The sequence below is a fragment of the Ptychodera flava genome, chromosome 14, assembly GCF_041260155.1.
Source record: "Ptychodera flava strain L36383 chromosome 14, AS_Pfla_20210202, whole genome shotgun sequence".
Taxonomy (NCBI): domain Eukaryota; kingdom Metazoa; phylum Hemichordata; class Enteropneusta; family Ptychoderidae; genus Ptychodera; species Ptychodera flava.
Genome location: NC_091941.1, coordinates 15,804,131 through 15,820,792, shown reverse-complemented (window position 1 = coordinate 15,820,792; position 16,662 = coordinate 15,804,131). Strand labels below are relative to the sequence as shown.

Genomic DNA, 16,662 nt, shown 5'->3' with positions numbered 1-16,662 from the left:
ATTGATAAGGTCTTCCTATTGTATTTGGCGATAAGTACTTGTCAGTATACTATTCATCCGACGTGTTCAGAAGGCGGTGCAACGCAATTAAGCTAATTACACGGTTTGTTAATTGCACTGGATATACGCCAGAGATCAAAGATCATAACGTGACTGGGGAAAGAGAAAGTGTTGAATATGTGACGTGTGTTTCACCTCGGTCGTGTTGATCTAAACTGTCGAAAACCCCCAATGCCTTTTCGACGCTACGATGATGACATAGTTGTGGTTGGGGTAATGTGGTTTAGTCGATTTCAGTCGCAGCATCTATGATAAAATATCGCTCATAAATCGGAGCACATCTTAACGTAGAGAACGAAACTGATTCAAATGTTGCCTTACCATTTTTGTATTATAAAACTATACCTAGTTTTTAAGTTTTTCTAATACCCTTACGTCAAAGGTGCATCCATGCACACGAACACATCGATGGTGTGATGCACAAACGTCGCCGGACATACCGAAGTAGGATACGTCGTCATTTTTTTAGTATCATCCATGTAATGGGAAGACGCTGTAACTCAATAAATTGCCACAATAAACATAGGACATTTTCTAGCGCATACATAATGTACCATGTTCATAGACGGGATTATAGAAGCGTAAAATAGTTACTAGGCTCTTTTACGCTGTTTCGGTCATGTCACGTGGTACCCTGTCATATAAAGTTGTCAAAGAAATCTTGTGATCTTGTCAGCCTTCTCCCTTATTTGACGGTCATGACAGAAGTCGCCTTTGCTTTGTGGTCTTTTGACAGATTTGACAAGTTTGTCACTCTCACACACAATATCAGACCATTGCCGTTTGTAAAGTGTCATTTTGCCGAAGTCAAATCTTGAAGAAAAGGAGGCCGAAGATGACGCGGTCCACACATCGGACTTGTCAATCATGCCGTTGTCGCGGCAACGCCTTTGTTCAAAGTCACTCTATCAGTTGAACAAAAGTTGGCGGCAAAATCAAAAGATGCGCACTCTGATAAATAGTGGCTCCGAGTTACCCTCGGCACACTCGTCCAACATCCGTTGAGAGTTGAACATCGTCTTCCAAGTCGCCAAACATCGTTTCTATTAGTTCGAGTCATTTATCGTCTAAGAAACCAGCGAAGACCATTTGAGAAATCCTGCAACCGACGACAGTACGATGAATCAACTAGGTTTCTCCACAGTGCATCCGTCAACAGTTCCTGAGATTATAGATCTCACTTCACCATCTCCAAAGAAAGGTAAGCGTTATCTTCTAGCAAAGAGCTTGTAAACCAATAGTCCTGGATTTGATGGTTCGGATGGGTCCCTTAACTACTGTAATTAAGCTTAGTGGTCATTTATAGATCGCGCACTTTAACTGGTATCGAAAGAGAAAATATCTTGTCAGGCTGTGTACGGCGATGCGAAAATAAACTAACAAAATCTTTCTACTACCTCCATGCTACGACTATGTGATTTCGAATATAGTCTTCCTTTCGGTCTATACGTCCCATATCAAATGCAAGCATAAATTATTTTAAATCGATTGTCGTTACGATGTAAACGTAAACTAACCACAAAGTTAGGCATCGGTGACTTTGCAGTTTAGAAAATTCAGGACCTAAACATCTCCTGTCAGAACGAAACACTGAACATGTACAAGTGTGCCATCAATGAAAGCCAAGTTAGAGATGTGATGGATTTGTAGCTCCTATTCCAATGCAATGATTACTTATGTGTTACTATTCGACAACGAACGTTAATACAACTTACCAATCTAACAGATACAACGAAGATGTCCGACATGCGTCGTTATCCGAAGACCGAAGCTGCCCTTCCATCCTGTTTTCGTGGTCCAGAGTTTACGAAAGTCAAAGTCAGTGCGTTGCTGAAGGTTTACGATATCTACACCAAGTATCCCGATCCATCGCAAATCAAGAAAACTGCTGAATTGCTCGGTCTGACCGCCAAACAAGTACTGGTAAGGAAAGTGTATGTTATGTTCATGCGTTGTTGGCATTAAGGAGAGAGTGGTCGTAGTAGTCGCTAGTCAAAACGCGCAAAATATGTTGAATATAATTTTTAAAGTACTCTTAACTAGAATTTAGAAATAGAATTAACGAAAGACTGACAAATAGTGTAACACCACTTATTATATGCATGCCTGCCTGTTCACAAAAGAAACGTTGATTCTATACATATTATTTGCCAATCAACAATTTTATCAAATTCATCAAATCTAAGTTATCTTTCTGAACAATGTCAAACTCCAGTGAACGCTTCCCTTGAAGTTCATGCCTTCTGTTTACACACTTTACTGTATTGCGTCCAATCTACGATATTCGGGACCAATATTTAGTATATGTTTAGTCACGCACGTCTAATTTTTGCTTGATCAACTTTAGAGTTCGATGAAAAAAAATCTGATAATACAATCATGTTTCGAGGGTATATTTATTTCAGTAAGCGTCAGATCACCTATCCTACAGGAAACGGGATGTTTCCTGTACAGGGTCTATGGCCAGATTTATCTGCACAACATTTAATTTTCAATAAATTTTGACCATGATGACTCTGCGAAGCCAAACAGTTGGGAGCAGCAAAGGCATAAGGTAAATTCAAACGATTTTCATAGGTGGAACGTGTGTAATTTTATTACGTCGGTCCTGTATGCGCCAAATTAAATCAATCACTCGTTTTGTTTCTATTTCAGTGTTGGTTTCGGAATCGACGTGCACGGGAGCGACGACAGAGGAGGTATATGCAGTATCTGGAACTGAGAAAAACCCGTTTCCAGCCGTGTTCGCCGTGTTTGAGCAGTTCAACATCAATCGACAGTGGCACGACGACCTCCAGTGTTTCTCCGTTGCCATCCACTCCTAACGATGACACTCATCAGTCCAGCTTTGAATTTCCCGGCGTACCCTGTATGTTCCAGTCGTCACCTGATTCAGCGCCGTCTCCAAGCTTCCCTCCGTCTCCATCCAGTCACTTCGATGCCATCCAGCCCTCCTACAACTTGTCATGGTCACCTGACGCTGTTGATTCCTGTTTTCCTGGACATGGACTGTTTGAACCCCTTCCACTTCATGCCGATGTAACCTGGAGTTTGCAGAGATACGGTGACGGCTGTTCAGGCGTTCTGCAGTCATGGTAGTTTCAAACCCCGGCACAGTGTCACTGATTATCGACTTTAGAACTGCATGTTCATAAATTCGTTGTATTATAAACTGTATTTTCACAAAATGGTAACTTTTAGTACAGTTGAACTTCACATCGTTTGTAATTTCTTTCTTTTATGCATGAGATGCACTGATTGAACATATCCTTTTCGTGTAATATTATGTAACTTATGACAAGACGTTTAATAAATAAATTGGTTCCTATATGGAAGGAAAGATCATTTTGTCATAACAGTTTTGAGTGTTTGCGTCGTGAATGTATGGTTAGGTTTGCCCCACATTGCCGTTATTTCAAAGAAGTACCTATATTGGGCTACGACATTCTTCTCCCTGCTAGATCCCACAGATATATTTTGATTTTCCGTAAGTCCGACCTACCCGGGCCAAACTACAATCATTTTCAGTATTAGACAGCGAAGCTACTGCAGTGAACTGCAATAAAACTGCTTACACTAATTAGTTTCAGCTGTAGCTGTAGCCACTTTAGTGTTGATCAAGGCTACTTGATACAGACAAAAATTCTGCTTGTACAAAGGCAAAACTAGCTCTGTCTGGGGCTGGGGTTGTAAATGAGAGTTTACGATTGGCAACCTGTGTTCAAGATTAAGATACAATGTAACATTACCATGCACTGGTCCATGTACAAATCTTGTGTATTTCAACTTCCCCAGAAAAACTGTCTGCTTGGGACATACATTTTGTCGACTTTACCAGCTGGCTACAGCTGAAACTAATTAGTGTGAGCAGTTTTATTGCAGTTCACTGCAGTGGCTTCGCTGTCTAATACTGAAAATGGTTGTAAATACTACTAGCCGACTCGTAACTGTTTTCTATGTTTTAACGAAAATACAAGATTTGGAATAAAACATACAGTTGTGCAATATTTAATGCCCCCCCCCCCCCGAAAAAAATATCTATTTAATTCCAATACCCTACCTCCGAAAACGAGGGTAGGTGGGTATCTTACAAGGGTCTGTCGTAAACCCCAAACACACCTTTTGGGTTTTTTGTCCTAAACGACACCACAGAATCCAATGAGGATAATTTCATTTGACACTAACCTCATATTTCATCATAATCGAAGCATGTGTCAATGTACAACTGATAACTATATACTGGGTAAACTTGCAGATGTTTTTTTGCAAACAGAGGCAATTACTCCCTAAAATTTACATAGACACATTTCACTACCATTTTTGACAAATCGAAATGGCCATATCCCTGGGAAAGAATGGAAAGTGATAAGACTAGCTGTTTAAAACTTGATTTGACAAAATACGATAAATTTGCCCAAAACTTTCATTTTAACAGACCGAAAAAGTCAACCGAAGGAACCTACAAACAAAATTTCAGTTACCAATTAGTAGTAACAGAGCAACATATTTTTAGTGGAAAATTAGGCAAAAATTTCAGAAATTTACAATCTCTAGTTTAGGACATTCTTGGAAAGCTACATATACCAACAGTAATATAGCAGTTTATTACCTGATTACTGATTTTTTTTAGCAATTTTGCTAAAGTTATTTTCAGACTAGCGCTCTCGTTTTGTCATAATCTCATCTTCAACCCATGACATTAACCACTAAATACTGATGTGATACATTCATCATTTTCCAAGTTTTGTCGTGGAGAGATATGCATTATGTTCTGGATAGATATGCATTACAACAATGGACGCCTCCTTACCAAGATTTCTCCTGTGCTAAATATATATATCATAGTCCCACCAGGGCCGATAAAACGAATCCCTGTTTAACACAGAAATATGGTCCTAGAACGTACTAATAACATAACAGCATTTCTCAAAAAGACTGCATCACAGTCAATGCACTCCAAAGATACAGCATACAAACGTACATTTATGATAATTATTATATAAAATTTCTGTGTGTTGTTTAACAAATTAACACATATGAAATAAATATTGTCAAGTTCTGTCACTTTTGGATCTTTGCTTTGTCTCCAGCTTTCTCTCCAACTGAATGCTACACGTATGTCATATGTTTTTTCTGGCTATTGACATAAAACCACAACATCATAATATGGCCAGTTCGTGAACAACGGAACTAGCAAAAAGCATAACAAAATACAGTTTTAGCTGAAACACTAGTCATTTTATTATGCAACAATTTCTGACACTGACAGCAAGTCTCTCTAACACACACTCTCCTCTTGAAATATTCTTACATCAATTCAAAATGTACAATTATCAATTTAATATACAGATTGCACAACTACTGTCAGAATTGCCATTGTGGGTATCATTGTATAGAGGTGTTCTCAGTAGCAGGATTGTTGCGTTGATTTCACAACAACCTTGGACTTGGGTGTTAGATCCTTTTGACACCATAACTGAGAGATATTACCTCCCTGATGTGACACTGTGTGGAGACCCACTTCCATACATTCCCGTAATTTCAATTCAGACACACATTCCAAAGATCAAACGTGAATACTGCACTACATTGAGTTGATATTTAGCACCATTCTATACTAAGATCATGCATACAGTATGTATATACTGCAATCATGAATTGTTCATACAGAACACTGCTTTCAGACAATTGACCCGGCTCTCGGATGACCCTGTTTGGGTTTCAAAATATGTGTTACATACACGTTACGTATGGAATCTAATGGGCACTACGCCATATTATGATGTAACATATGTGATCCATTTTGTGATATACCATCAAGCCTACATGAGGTGGAGTAGGGTATTTCTGTCTATTTCAGTTGAATATTTCTGGGAAACAATTTCTGGCCATACCCTGACAATCATGAAATATTTGTTGAGGTCTGTGGATATACCCTAATGTATTTCTACAGCTAAACTCTTTGTTTCTTTCAAATGGAGAAAACTGACAAAACTCACTCTATGCTGTGACAAACTTTACAATACTAGTTCTCAATGACGAATAACAACACTTGTGATGAATATTATCATTAAAAATTTCTTCAGATGATCATGGCATTTCCATACCGGTACAAAACCTAACACCATAGAATCATCCAATCAATGTACAGTAATTGGATCATATCTGTCACATGACAGTCATGTGACATTACATCTCAGGTCACAACCTATCATAGCATTCTAATACAGTGGTTGCATTTTTCCTCCTATACGTCACATCTGTTCACTTCAATGTTAATGATGGGATTGCACTTCAGCTAACCCTACAGCCATGCAAATAACACCAGTCTCACTCGTACATATATAAATATTTTCCGTACTATTTTGAAATTTAACAAGCTTGAACTTATTGAATATGCTATTATACAGTAAGAGAAAATAAAGTTAAAATCACATGTAATACACAACTATCAAAAGTTGTTAACGCAACCAAAATATAGTTCAATCACTTGTCTTTTATGGAATATGTCTAGAGACTTTTTCGCCTCATTTAAATTGCCTACTTTCACAAACACAACCGAACCTATCTTGGCTTATTTCATGTATACTACACGCAGACATATATATACTGCACAGAATTATATTCATTTATGGCGACCTCATGCATGTTTACAAATAAATGCAAAAACACATTCAACAATTTACACAACCTAGTAGATTAATATATCTGCTACTATTTGAAGAAATGTTCAGTTTTAAAAATCAATCGGTGTGTATGTATTGGTTCTTTTTTACAGGGATTTCTGAAATACACAACCATCTTGCAATCAGCATCTCATACGCATACACTATTGACAAACAAATATCACAACAGCCATGCACAAGTCACTGCTAGAAACTGAAATGATGGACCAAAGGTGATTATGAGATCAAGGAAATTCAAGTAAACCATTTTTTAAAGAAGGAAGACAAATGAAATCTAGACATTGTATTGATAAAAACTATTGATTGAATTCCAACAAACATCACCTATAGCAGTGAGCACAGCACAGATAGAACCATACTCACACTACATACACCACAAGCTATGTTTTACGAATATGCAGTTCTCACCATTGTAAATATTAAAATGAAATCAGAAAGGTACTGTCATGATCAGCTGATAGAGAGTTTAAATGACTGACCGATACATAGCCAAAGGCAATACAAATCCCATGTCCACACTTTGGTGTTCATGAACTGACCTGTTGTCGAATGTCTCAATAATTGGCTCAAAATTTCTCACTTGCTAACTTAGAAAATCCATTAATGAGGAGACCGTGAGGTTCTAGCCCCTCAACCTCAAAGAAAATTTCATTCATTCAAACCTTGAAAGGTGAAAACATATTCAAAACAATACAATTAGTCCAGTTACTTTGAACATCAAAACATAACGAATTTGAGTTGTTCAAGCTGTCACCAAAGAGGCAGTACACATATAGATTTTAAAATGATTTTCAAATACACATATGTATCATCCAAGATATTGTAGAAACTTATTTCAGCAGGAATAATGCCAAACAGTCAACGAATACCATTGAATGATGGTAAACACAGGATTTGACAGGAAGCCTACAGGTTTGGTGAAAAAGAATAAAATTTGACTGCAATTGCAAGACTCATAACATATGGGTATCTTGTATACCTATAAGAAGTAACTTTTCATGTGCAAAAAGTTGATATTTACAAGTGAAATGACCAACTTAATGAAGAAGGTGGGTAAGATGTACTGGTTCATCTTCTACAAAACAGAGTGACAGAAGAGAAAATTTGTTGACTTGTAAATCAATCTTCCAAGGACCGCCACTTTTCAGCGGCCTCTTTCCTGGCATCTGGTTTGAGTTGATTTCGAACGCCGCCCAGCACGCTGGACGTGGCTTCAGTGGCGATGATCAGTGGTTTCACCACGGTGGGTGGTATCTGCCGCAAGACGCCGCCGACTGCACCGGAGACTCCCTTGTGTTCGTGTTCTTCCCTCGCGACCCTGACCAGTGTTCCCGCAGTGTCTCCAAGACCCTGAAAATTGTGCAAGACAACAAAGTCATTTCATGTATTTGTAGACTGAAAGACCATCACTAGAGGGCGCTCTCTAGCGGGGGAGGGGGTCGTATAGAGTGCTCTCGAGTGACTGATCTTTCAGTCTATTGGATCTGTTAAGTAAAAGCTCAATCCTAGAGCAGATTGCACAGTGGTAACAAACATACTCAAATAAAACAAAACTTGAGAGAATTAACCATCCGATCTGAAAGACAAATTCCTGTTTAAAACATGCAGACATTATACTCTTGAAAACTGCATATCACTATAGTAACATTTCAAGGTTTTCTGAAGGAAGTTTTCAAACTTTGCTAAAGAGACAGAATATATTGTTAGTCTCGCTTTCTTACAAGAGTGACTAAATTTTACTTGGCAACAAGCATTAAATCTGAAAATGGTATGTATCATTTTGCAAATGTTTTGTTGAGCACACGATTCTATGGCCTGCACAGGACACTCTTAAAACTATTCACAGGTTGGCGGGATAGATACATCAACAAAGAGGGCAATCTGATGGACTTACTTCTTTAACAACTTTATAGGCAGTGGAGATTCCCTCCCTGAGATCAGCTGGCTGCTGGGCCAGTCTATGCTGGACAAATTGAACACCGCTACCCTGAGCATACCGGGAGACACTGGGTCCTGGAGATACCATGTCGTAGGTCGTCTCTGCTACCGACTAAAAAGAATAACATTCATACATCTGAGGCATTGACTACATCATATCATCTGATTATATTCTATAATTATGAACATCATTGCATTCTCATTTTTTCTCCAATTTTTTTGAGAAAAGAGATGAACATATTTCTCAAACATTATTGATAAAAGTAAACTGAAACATGTTATTTTGCACGCCTCAAATATGAACAATTCTTGCTACCTGAGCATTTAACCAGAAGTTCATCGACAAACTGATATTTTTCAATGAAGACAGTGAAGATTCTATCCCAAACTACCGGCATAAATGGGCAGTAGTCATTCAGAAGTGGGAAGCTTCTTTATATAGACACACCTGTAATCTGACCCTTCAAAAGCTTCATAACCTCTTGATATAGTTCATTCTCATTTGGGTCAAATCATAGGGTACGGATGTCAAGGAAAAACTGAAAACATTGGACTGAGCATTTTACCTGGATTGCTTGTACAAGTCTGTTGGTGAGTTCCAGAGCAGACATTGCTGTAGAGGTAGTGAATGAGTGAGCACCTCTCTGTAAACCTCGTACGATGCGGCCATCTTTCTGGTACTGCTCTATGGGCAGTCTTACAAGATCCACCATTCCTTGCACTGTGACACAGAATGAAAATAATCTACACTATGTCTCCTTTTCAAGCTGATTTCCCGAGGCCTTAACATTGACTGATTATAATACTTTAATCAACCTTTATCCTGCCAAGTTCAAAGGTCACCATCAGTTCACGTTGGTTAAAACCAGTGAGGTATAACATATATCCCATTTGTCGCACTTCAACATTGACTTGAAAATTTGAAGGCCCCTGAAGACATTGATACTGTAAATATGATTTTTACTGACTAACCCTACAATAACATATCATACCAAACTGGTGAAAATAAATATGGTGTTTGCTAAATGTCGCTTTTTACTGACTTGGCAGACAGGGAAGTTATACTGCCTGGCATGATACGGTTACATTGTCCATGGAAAAGGAAATTAATAAGGATAATTTATAAAAACGAATGAGAAGGAAAAAGAAAGATTAAACATGCCTTGCCATCCTATTAAAGTTTGATTTCACACTGAATATATATATGGAGAGGAATTACTGACAACTAAGGTGCCAGAGGTTTACCTGGAGTGATCATTGAGCGAATGAGAAGAGTTGGATTTTCTCACTGTCAGCGTCTGGGGTAAGAGCATTATCTGATCAAATACATATGTACATCACAGCCAGCAATCTAAGTTTTCACTTACCGAGTTGTACAAGTGAGTGCATTGGACCAACACCTCCTAGAATACTGGGTAACTGATTCTTTTTGATGTCCTGCAACCATTCATTCATAGCATAGTTCATGGCCTTGTCTATGCCCAGTAATCTGGTGATCAAAAAATGGCATGGTGAGTGAGATGAGATGCATGAGTAATATACAGCCATATAAGGCACATAATTAGACAAATTGGAGAAGTCTTACTGACATCAACAACTCTTTACAAGTTCAAATATTAAAACTAAATATCTTGCAGTCAATCTGATTGGTGATATAACAACACAACAGCACGCAAAATGCCATTTTGAAAATGTATTCTTCCATTGAAATGAAACAGAAACCAAAAGCAAAAGTAACACTGTTGGTTTGACATTTGACTTGTGATGCGTTAAGTAGTGATAAAACTATCTGCAGCATAACAAAGGATTTGTCACATCAAGATGTGTGTACTGGATACATTATGGGGAAAGAATACGGTACTCTGACCTACCCTTGCCGATATTGAAGTCGACGTAGTTTTAGTTCAGAGCAGTTGAGCTGTCCCAGGCCAATCAGTAAACCAGTGAATGTTCCCTGCAGTAACAAAGACAAATCAAGAAGTTATGAAAACCTCTGTATATGCAATGTACAGGTCTTATTGTGATCTTGCAGTGATTTTGTGAAGATAAGATTTAAAATGCATATGGCTCTAAATTTTTTTCTTGATGTGGTAAGAGAATGGTTGAAGGTGTCATTTAGGAAAGTTTGAGCAAAGTTTTTCACTTTCAAGGCGCATACATACTACCTTAACTCATACTTACCTCTTCCAGAGCTACGTGTTTGCCTTGGTAGTCCAATCGGATAGGAACCTCTGGTGCAAAGATGAAGGACCTGAAGGTAACAACAGGTTACATTACTATATCAACTGAAGTTTAGACTGGAGAATAGCAAATTATCAATTGTGCAATCTGTCTGTCCTCTATGACAACTATAACTGTTACAATGCCATGTATCTCTGTATTTTTGCGGTGACTATTGGAACTGGCAAACACTGCATTCACTGTTTGCACAAGATTCACCTTTTTGTACATTCATTTTAATAAGGACAAGGAATGGTGATTTAATCAGTCAACGTTACTACTAAAAGGCCAATGATGATATACCATTTTGTGCATAGTGTGCATGTTGGGGTACAATGACATGTTCAGTTCAGCAATTTTTGCATCTTGCAAATTTGTTGACATACCATAGAAAGTGAGAATATTTTGATCTGCTCTAGTTGAAATAACAGCTCATAATTTTCCGTTTCAGAAAACTTTGAAACAACAGGCTTCATGACAAGTACTGGTATGTGACTTTTGACATTAAATACTGTCCCTCAACCTTTTAAAACTCTATCTTAAAATTAACAATATTTCAAGTTCACATTGTGTATGAGAAATCAAAAATGTTCATTACCTATAGAATACTGGTGGTTGTGGAGGAGCAGCTGGTGCCTGGGTTCTCTCTAGTCTGTCAGATCTCTCTATTCCTGCACTCTCCTGAATCAGGGTGGTGGTAGATGTGTTGGAATATTCGCTAGCACCCAAGTCAGCCATGTCGCTATTAACATCAGAGAGCATGGAGAATGGCTGATCTTCCTCAGTAGCCATGTTATAATTCATTGAGTTGGGTGACCTTCCTGGACTGCTGGACATGACATCTGTGCTTGGTTTTGTGGCTGTTGTGAAAAAAAGACACATATTTTGAACTTTCTACTGTAAAGCTAAAGCAGGTATCAACAGTGTCAAGTCAACTGAAGAAGAGAGACTTCTCTTTACTCTATAGTGCTAGGAAGACAATATGTGGAATCTCAGCTTTGGAGTACTTGTACTTATATACTGGCAGAGATCTATCCAGCTTCAAGTTCCACTGTTATGTTCTTCTCGATGACAAGAAATGACATAAAATCTAACACATTTTGGTCCAATGCAAGACTATCCGTCCTCTTATCATACATGGAATCTCAGAGACTAAGCAAAGCAATCACAAAGCTTAAAAGAGCTTTTTGTTTTCCTTACTTGTGGATCTGTCCCCAGGACAGTATTCTGGAATGACACCTTCCGACAGTGCTGAGAAAAACTGTCTGAGGAAAAACAGGGCATCCTGTAGGGAAAAACAAGAAAACAGAAGTGTTTCAAGCATACAAAGACATCAAGCGTGAGGAATACTACAGCTTGGCATAGATTCATTCTAATTTCAAAACATTTAATACACACATATTTGTCATGATTTTACTTAGATCGAGATTAACAACAATATTTCTCAGAGTCAATTGCCGATTCAAAATATGGTGTTAAACAATTCTTGGGGAAAACTATTGACTCACATTGTTCCTTTTGTCAATGATGAAATACTCACTTGATCAATATTGAGTCTCAGTGGTTGTATGGCCACTCTGAGGCAGCACTCTTCACGTTCAAGATCAGGGTCTGGTCTGATATGTACCGCCTTGATCATCAGCTGTTGATCATAAGAACACAAGCTACGGATTACACAAACAGAATATTATGCATACTGTGTTTCTTGTCTTAGACTGAAATTGAGGTGCTTCCCTACATACTTAGCTTCTAATCATTAATATAAGGTATGTTCTATATTCTAAGTAACGACAGTTGAACTTGACATTGTGGAATATTACACTTCACTCTGAACAATTCAGAGAAAAAAAGCTAGATAAACTTGTTCCTCACCATGTTGGCATGAGCCTGCCTGGTCTGTCTTCAGACACGTACTGATACAGGAATTTATTGATCTGAGATTGGATAAGTCTGTCTCTTATTTCGATGTCTTTGATGAGAAGGATCTGTCTTGAGGCTTGCTCCGTGTCCATGGGGTAGGTTTCATACTGCATCCGCACCTGTAGCAACATCATTAGATCAGTCACACAGGATTGCTACAGTGAAGTTAATAGGTTGTGAAGAAATTAAAACTCCCAATCCCCCTGGATTTTATGTCATATATCCAGGTCAAAAGGGCAGTGTTTGACGGCGATACTGAAAAAAGACCTGTAGCTTGTTATTGTGTTTGGAAGGCATAATACAGTGATCATTCATGGAAATGGCTGTTAGTTTGCAAACAACTGACCTTATTCATCTGCAGTTCCATCAGAATATCATGTTGTCTACCTGCACCACCCCTGGATTGCCAACCAAGTTTGCTACGGCTGTCTCTTCTGTCTGCAAAGCTTGGCGATCCACTCTTACTGCCTCGTCTGGAAATAAAGACAATTTTTGACTCATTATCAGTAACCACACATCCAAGCTTTATAACTAGAAATGGAACTAAGAACACAGATTACCTTCTCCTAATATGTAGTACTGATGAGCTATCATCTCACACAACTACTTTTGAGTGAAATGGATGCAAAATCAAGCTAGTTGCTTTGATCATGAATGAGTAAAAACACTCTCATCTCATACTACTAGCTTGAAATACAGTGGAGGAAAATCAAACTAGTTGCTGCGATCATGAAAAAGTAAAAACACTCTTGAGTCTAACCAAGCAACCACACTGGTAAAGTTACAGAAAAACTTCCGCACTTACATCAGTCAGTGTGTGACAGACAACAGCACAGTATTTTTTATTAAGAGACAGACAATTGTAATTTTCAAAATTTTTTCCAGCCGCTTGTTCTGATTATCCACTACAATTTATTTTGCATTCTTTCCATTCAATCAATTTAATATTTTCAATGATGCTGAATGCTTATAACAAACAAAAACTAACACTGAAGATAAATTTATTGACTGTAGTGCGTAAAACTTACTTTCCCCTCAAGAATTCTTACCTTGTCTTCTCCGGTGTTGAACTTCTGCTTCCAGAAGAACTTGGACTTCTGGACCTGGAAGCTGAATATTCAACAGAACACATTCAGTTAACCCTTTTGAACCCTGACCCTTGGTGACCTGTGACATCATGCACTCAGTGGAACTGATAAAGTTTGTTGTGGTACCGGTAATGTCAATTCAAAGTCAATAGAAGAACATTGATTCATCAAGATACTAAACTGTTGTCTGACCCTTCCACTGCCACTAGGTCGGTTCAGCTCCGGTTTTTCCGATGGAGTTTTCTAAAGTCTACAAACTGCAGATGAGGAGAACTGGAAACTTATCAGGAGGTTGTACATCTGACAAAGTAGTTTAAAAACATTGCCTATGACAGAGACTATAGCATAAATGGACAGACATTCTCAACAGATAACACATAAAACACAGACCTACCTCTTGGCACTTTTGACTCCACTGTAGATTCAAAGTCTTTACCACCATAGATATGCCAGACAAGTGCCATCTCTTTGATGGTGTATCTCGAGACGGCCGGTGGGAAATGGTCTGGCGCTTTCAAAGCATCCTTCTTGCCAGATGGTGGCTTAAAGTGGTTTTTCATCACTTGTATTGGACCTTCTTCCAATATCTTCACCTCAGGTTCACCATCTCTTGGCTGAGAAAAGTAAATGGAGTATGATGTTATTCATATACTGACAACAAGGAGCCACAAAGGACTTGGGAGACAGAAAAGCATCACTACATTCTCATGAATCAATATATTATTTTAGACCAATCAAATTGGAATTATAGGTTATGCATAAAGACGGAAACCGTCCTACCATAAAACCATCTGATTAGTGTATCTGCTAGACAGTATTAGCGCCCTCTATCTAGCACTGCTTTGTCTATGAGAGATGAAACTCAAAAAACCTAGTAAGGATGCACAGACTCTATCAATTCTGTTTCCTGTTGTCGATGTCTGTGTGTCACCAGTGAACTCATTCAAATTCAAATTCTTTGATGGACATGAAGACTTACAGCGATACCCATGCCAGGCACATCTAAGATACAGAACTCATCATCATCAAATGTTTCATCTGACGGTGACGGCTCTTTACGTTTTGACTTGGATGGCTGTCTGGGTGATCTCTCAGTCCTGTTTTGCTCGTCTGGAAACAAGAATATGTCTCCTGCCCTACTCTCCTTCATGACGGATGTCTTAGGGGATGATGGATCTACGGCAAACAAAAAAGAAGATTGATTTTGAATTAATTTCATTCACTAGTAAGTTTCCATGAAAGTGAATACTGAGAATCGTAACCCCTGCTATCAATTAGGTCATTGCTGATTTTGCATAATCAACATTGATAATAATATTGAGGCAATCCCTTAGAACGCCATAATTTTTCCCTCCAAAATTTTAGTGTAACATTTTACTAATTTTTATGATTTTTTCTACAAATTTTTTGATAATGTTGGACTAAACGGATTTCATTTTTTATTGGCTACAGTTTGTGATCAACATTTTTTGGGGGAAATTTGAAACAAAAATTGGCTGGGTAAAAAAAACAATGATTTATTCTCTGTTTGTTATAGTTTAGGAAATTCATGGAATATAACAAATAGACATCCAGGCAGGCAAGCTGGAAATAATTCTTTTTCACAAACTGCTATATACATGCCCTTACATGTCTCACACTGTATACCTGGTATAAACTGCCTCTCAGTTAAGCAAACTGAAATTTCACCTGTTGGGTCACAAAATTACCTGCTCCGACAGGCAGTTGTTTCCTACTCTTTTTGACAAACGGCACATTTTTTAAAGTTTTCATTTCTCCTTCATGATTCAGTAAAATCTCACTATAGATGCAAAATGTTGGACAGAATATTTGAGGATTTCATTACGGTTAGCACTTCCTGATTTCCTGCTACACACCAACTGTATTCTGCCTACCGGAACTTTCGCCTGAATTCTGTGAGCTGGTTGGAGAGTAATCCTTCATGGCCTCTTCCATCAGATTCTGCATCTGTTCAAGGTGACCCTGTGGGATGGGACTGGTTGACACCGGTGCCGTTAAAGAGGAAGGCTGACTTGACTGCGGAAAAAAACATAAAGAAAGATTGCTGTCAGAAATAAAAACAACACAGTACATACACATACAACACGCAGAGATGACACATGCACCAGGCACCGATGTGACAATACAAAGTATTCTCGCCAACTGACAGTATCAGGATACTGCAGAATGCCTGAGATGATGAGCAAGTACTCTGAAATATGCATATACGCGGAGCTGTATAGATTTGATGGCATAATGTCCTTCAAAGACAGTGTGCTTCAAATACAACCCACATATCATGCTATGGAATGAAAAGTCTGAGAGAATGTTCAATGAAGTGACGTAAATGATTACCAATTTTGAAACATTTCATATAAATAAATATTTGCTTTGCAAATTTGATGATCACACAATGACAGGTATCTAGATTTGACAATCAAATTTGTCATATACATGTATGGTTACCTAAAATTGCACATTCCTTTCAAGGGACATTTTCTTGGAACAAATTACAATTCACTAGCAAATGGTTGTAATTAACATGCATAATCTTCTCACGGTTTAGTACTGACTATTCAATGCTTTTAGTCACAAAGAATTGCCAAATCGATCAATTGACTTAAAAGGATTAGGCAGAAACTGTACAAATGATATTCATTGTTGTGCCTATATGAAATCATGTTTGCTTAACATAGGTCATCAATGACCACTTTTGGGGATAATTTGTATCTCATCAATTACAGAACTAT

General features: G+C 38.2%; 2 protein-coding genes across 2 annotated transcripts in view; one reads left to right on the top strand and one right to left on the bottom strand.

The window, feature by feature from the left end:
* The first annotated feature begins 990 nt into the window (after positions 1-990).
* On the top strand, positions 991-3,318 carry LOC139150642 (homeobox protein SIX2-like). Its single transcript, XM_070723077.1, has 3 exons — positions 991-1,261; positions 1,787-1,983; positions 2,716-3,318. Exons 1-3 carry the CDS (start codon positions 1,180-1,182, stop codon positions 3,157-3,159), a joined length of 723 nt encoding a protein of 240 aa, XP_070579178.1. The 5' UTR covers positions 991-1,179; the 3' UTR covers positions 3,160-3,318.
* A 1,958-nt stretch (positions 3,319-5,276) lies between these two features.
* LOC139149544 (autophagy-related protein 2 homolog B-like) overlaps positions 5,277-16,662 on the bottom strand; it is a 39,032-nt gene continuing 27,646 nt past the window's right edge. The window contains 16 exon segments of the mRNA XM_070721353.1: positions 5,277-8,096; positions 8,641-8,796; positions 9,251-9,405; positions 10,052-10,173; positions 10,556-10,638; positions 10,866-10,935; positions 11,503-11,764; positions 12,105-12,189; positions 12,445-12,546; positions 12,777-12,796; positions 12,799-12,943; positions 13,171-13,297; positions 13,874-13,934; positions 14,307-14,526; positions 14,892-15,088; positions 15,808-15,949. Of these exon segments, the coding sequence (XP_070577454.1) occupies positions 7,866-8,096; positions 8,641-8,796; positions 9,251-9,405; positions 10,052-10,173; positions 10,556-10,638; positions 10,866-10,935; positions 11,503-11,764; positions 12,105-12,189; positions 12,445-12,546; positions 12,777-12,796; positions 12,799-12,943; positions 13,171-13,297; positions 13,874-13,934; positions 14,307-14,526; positions 14,892-15,088; positions 15,808-15,949 (2,178 nt within the window). The 3' untranslated portion in view covers positions 5,277-7,865.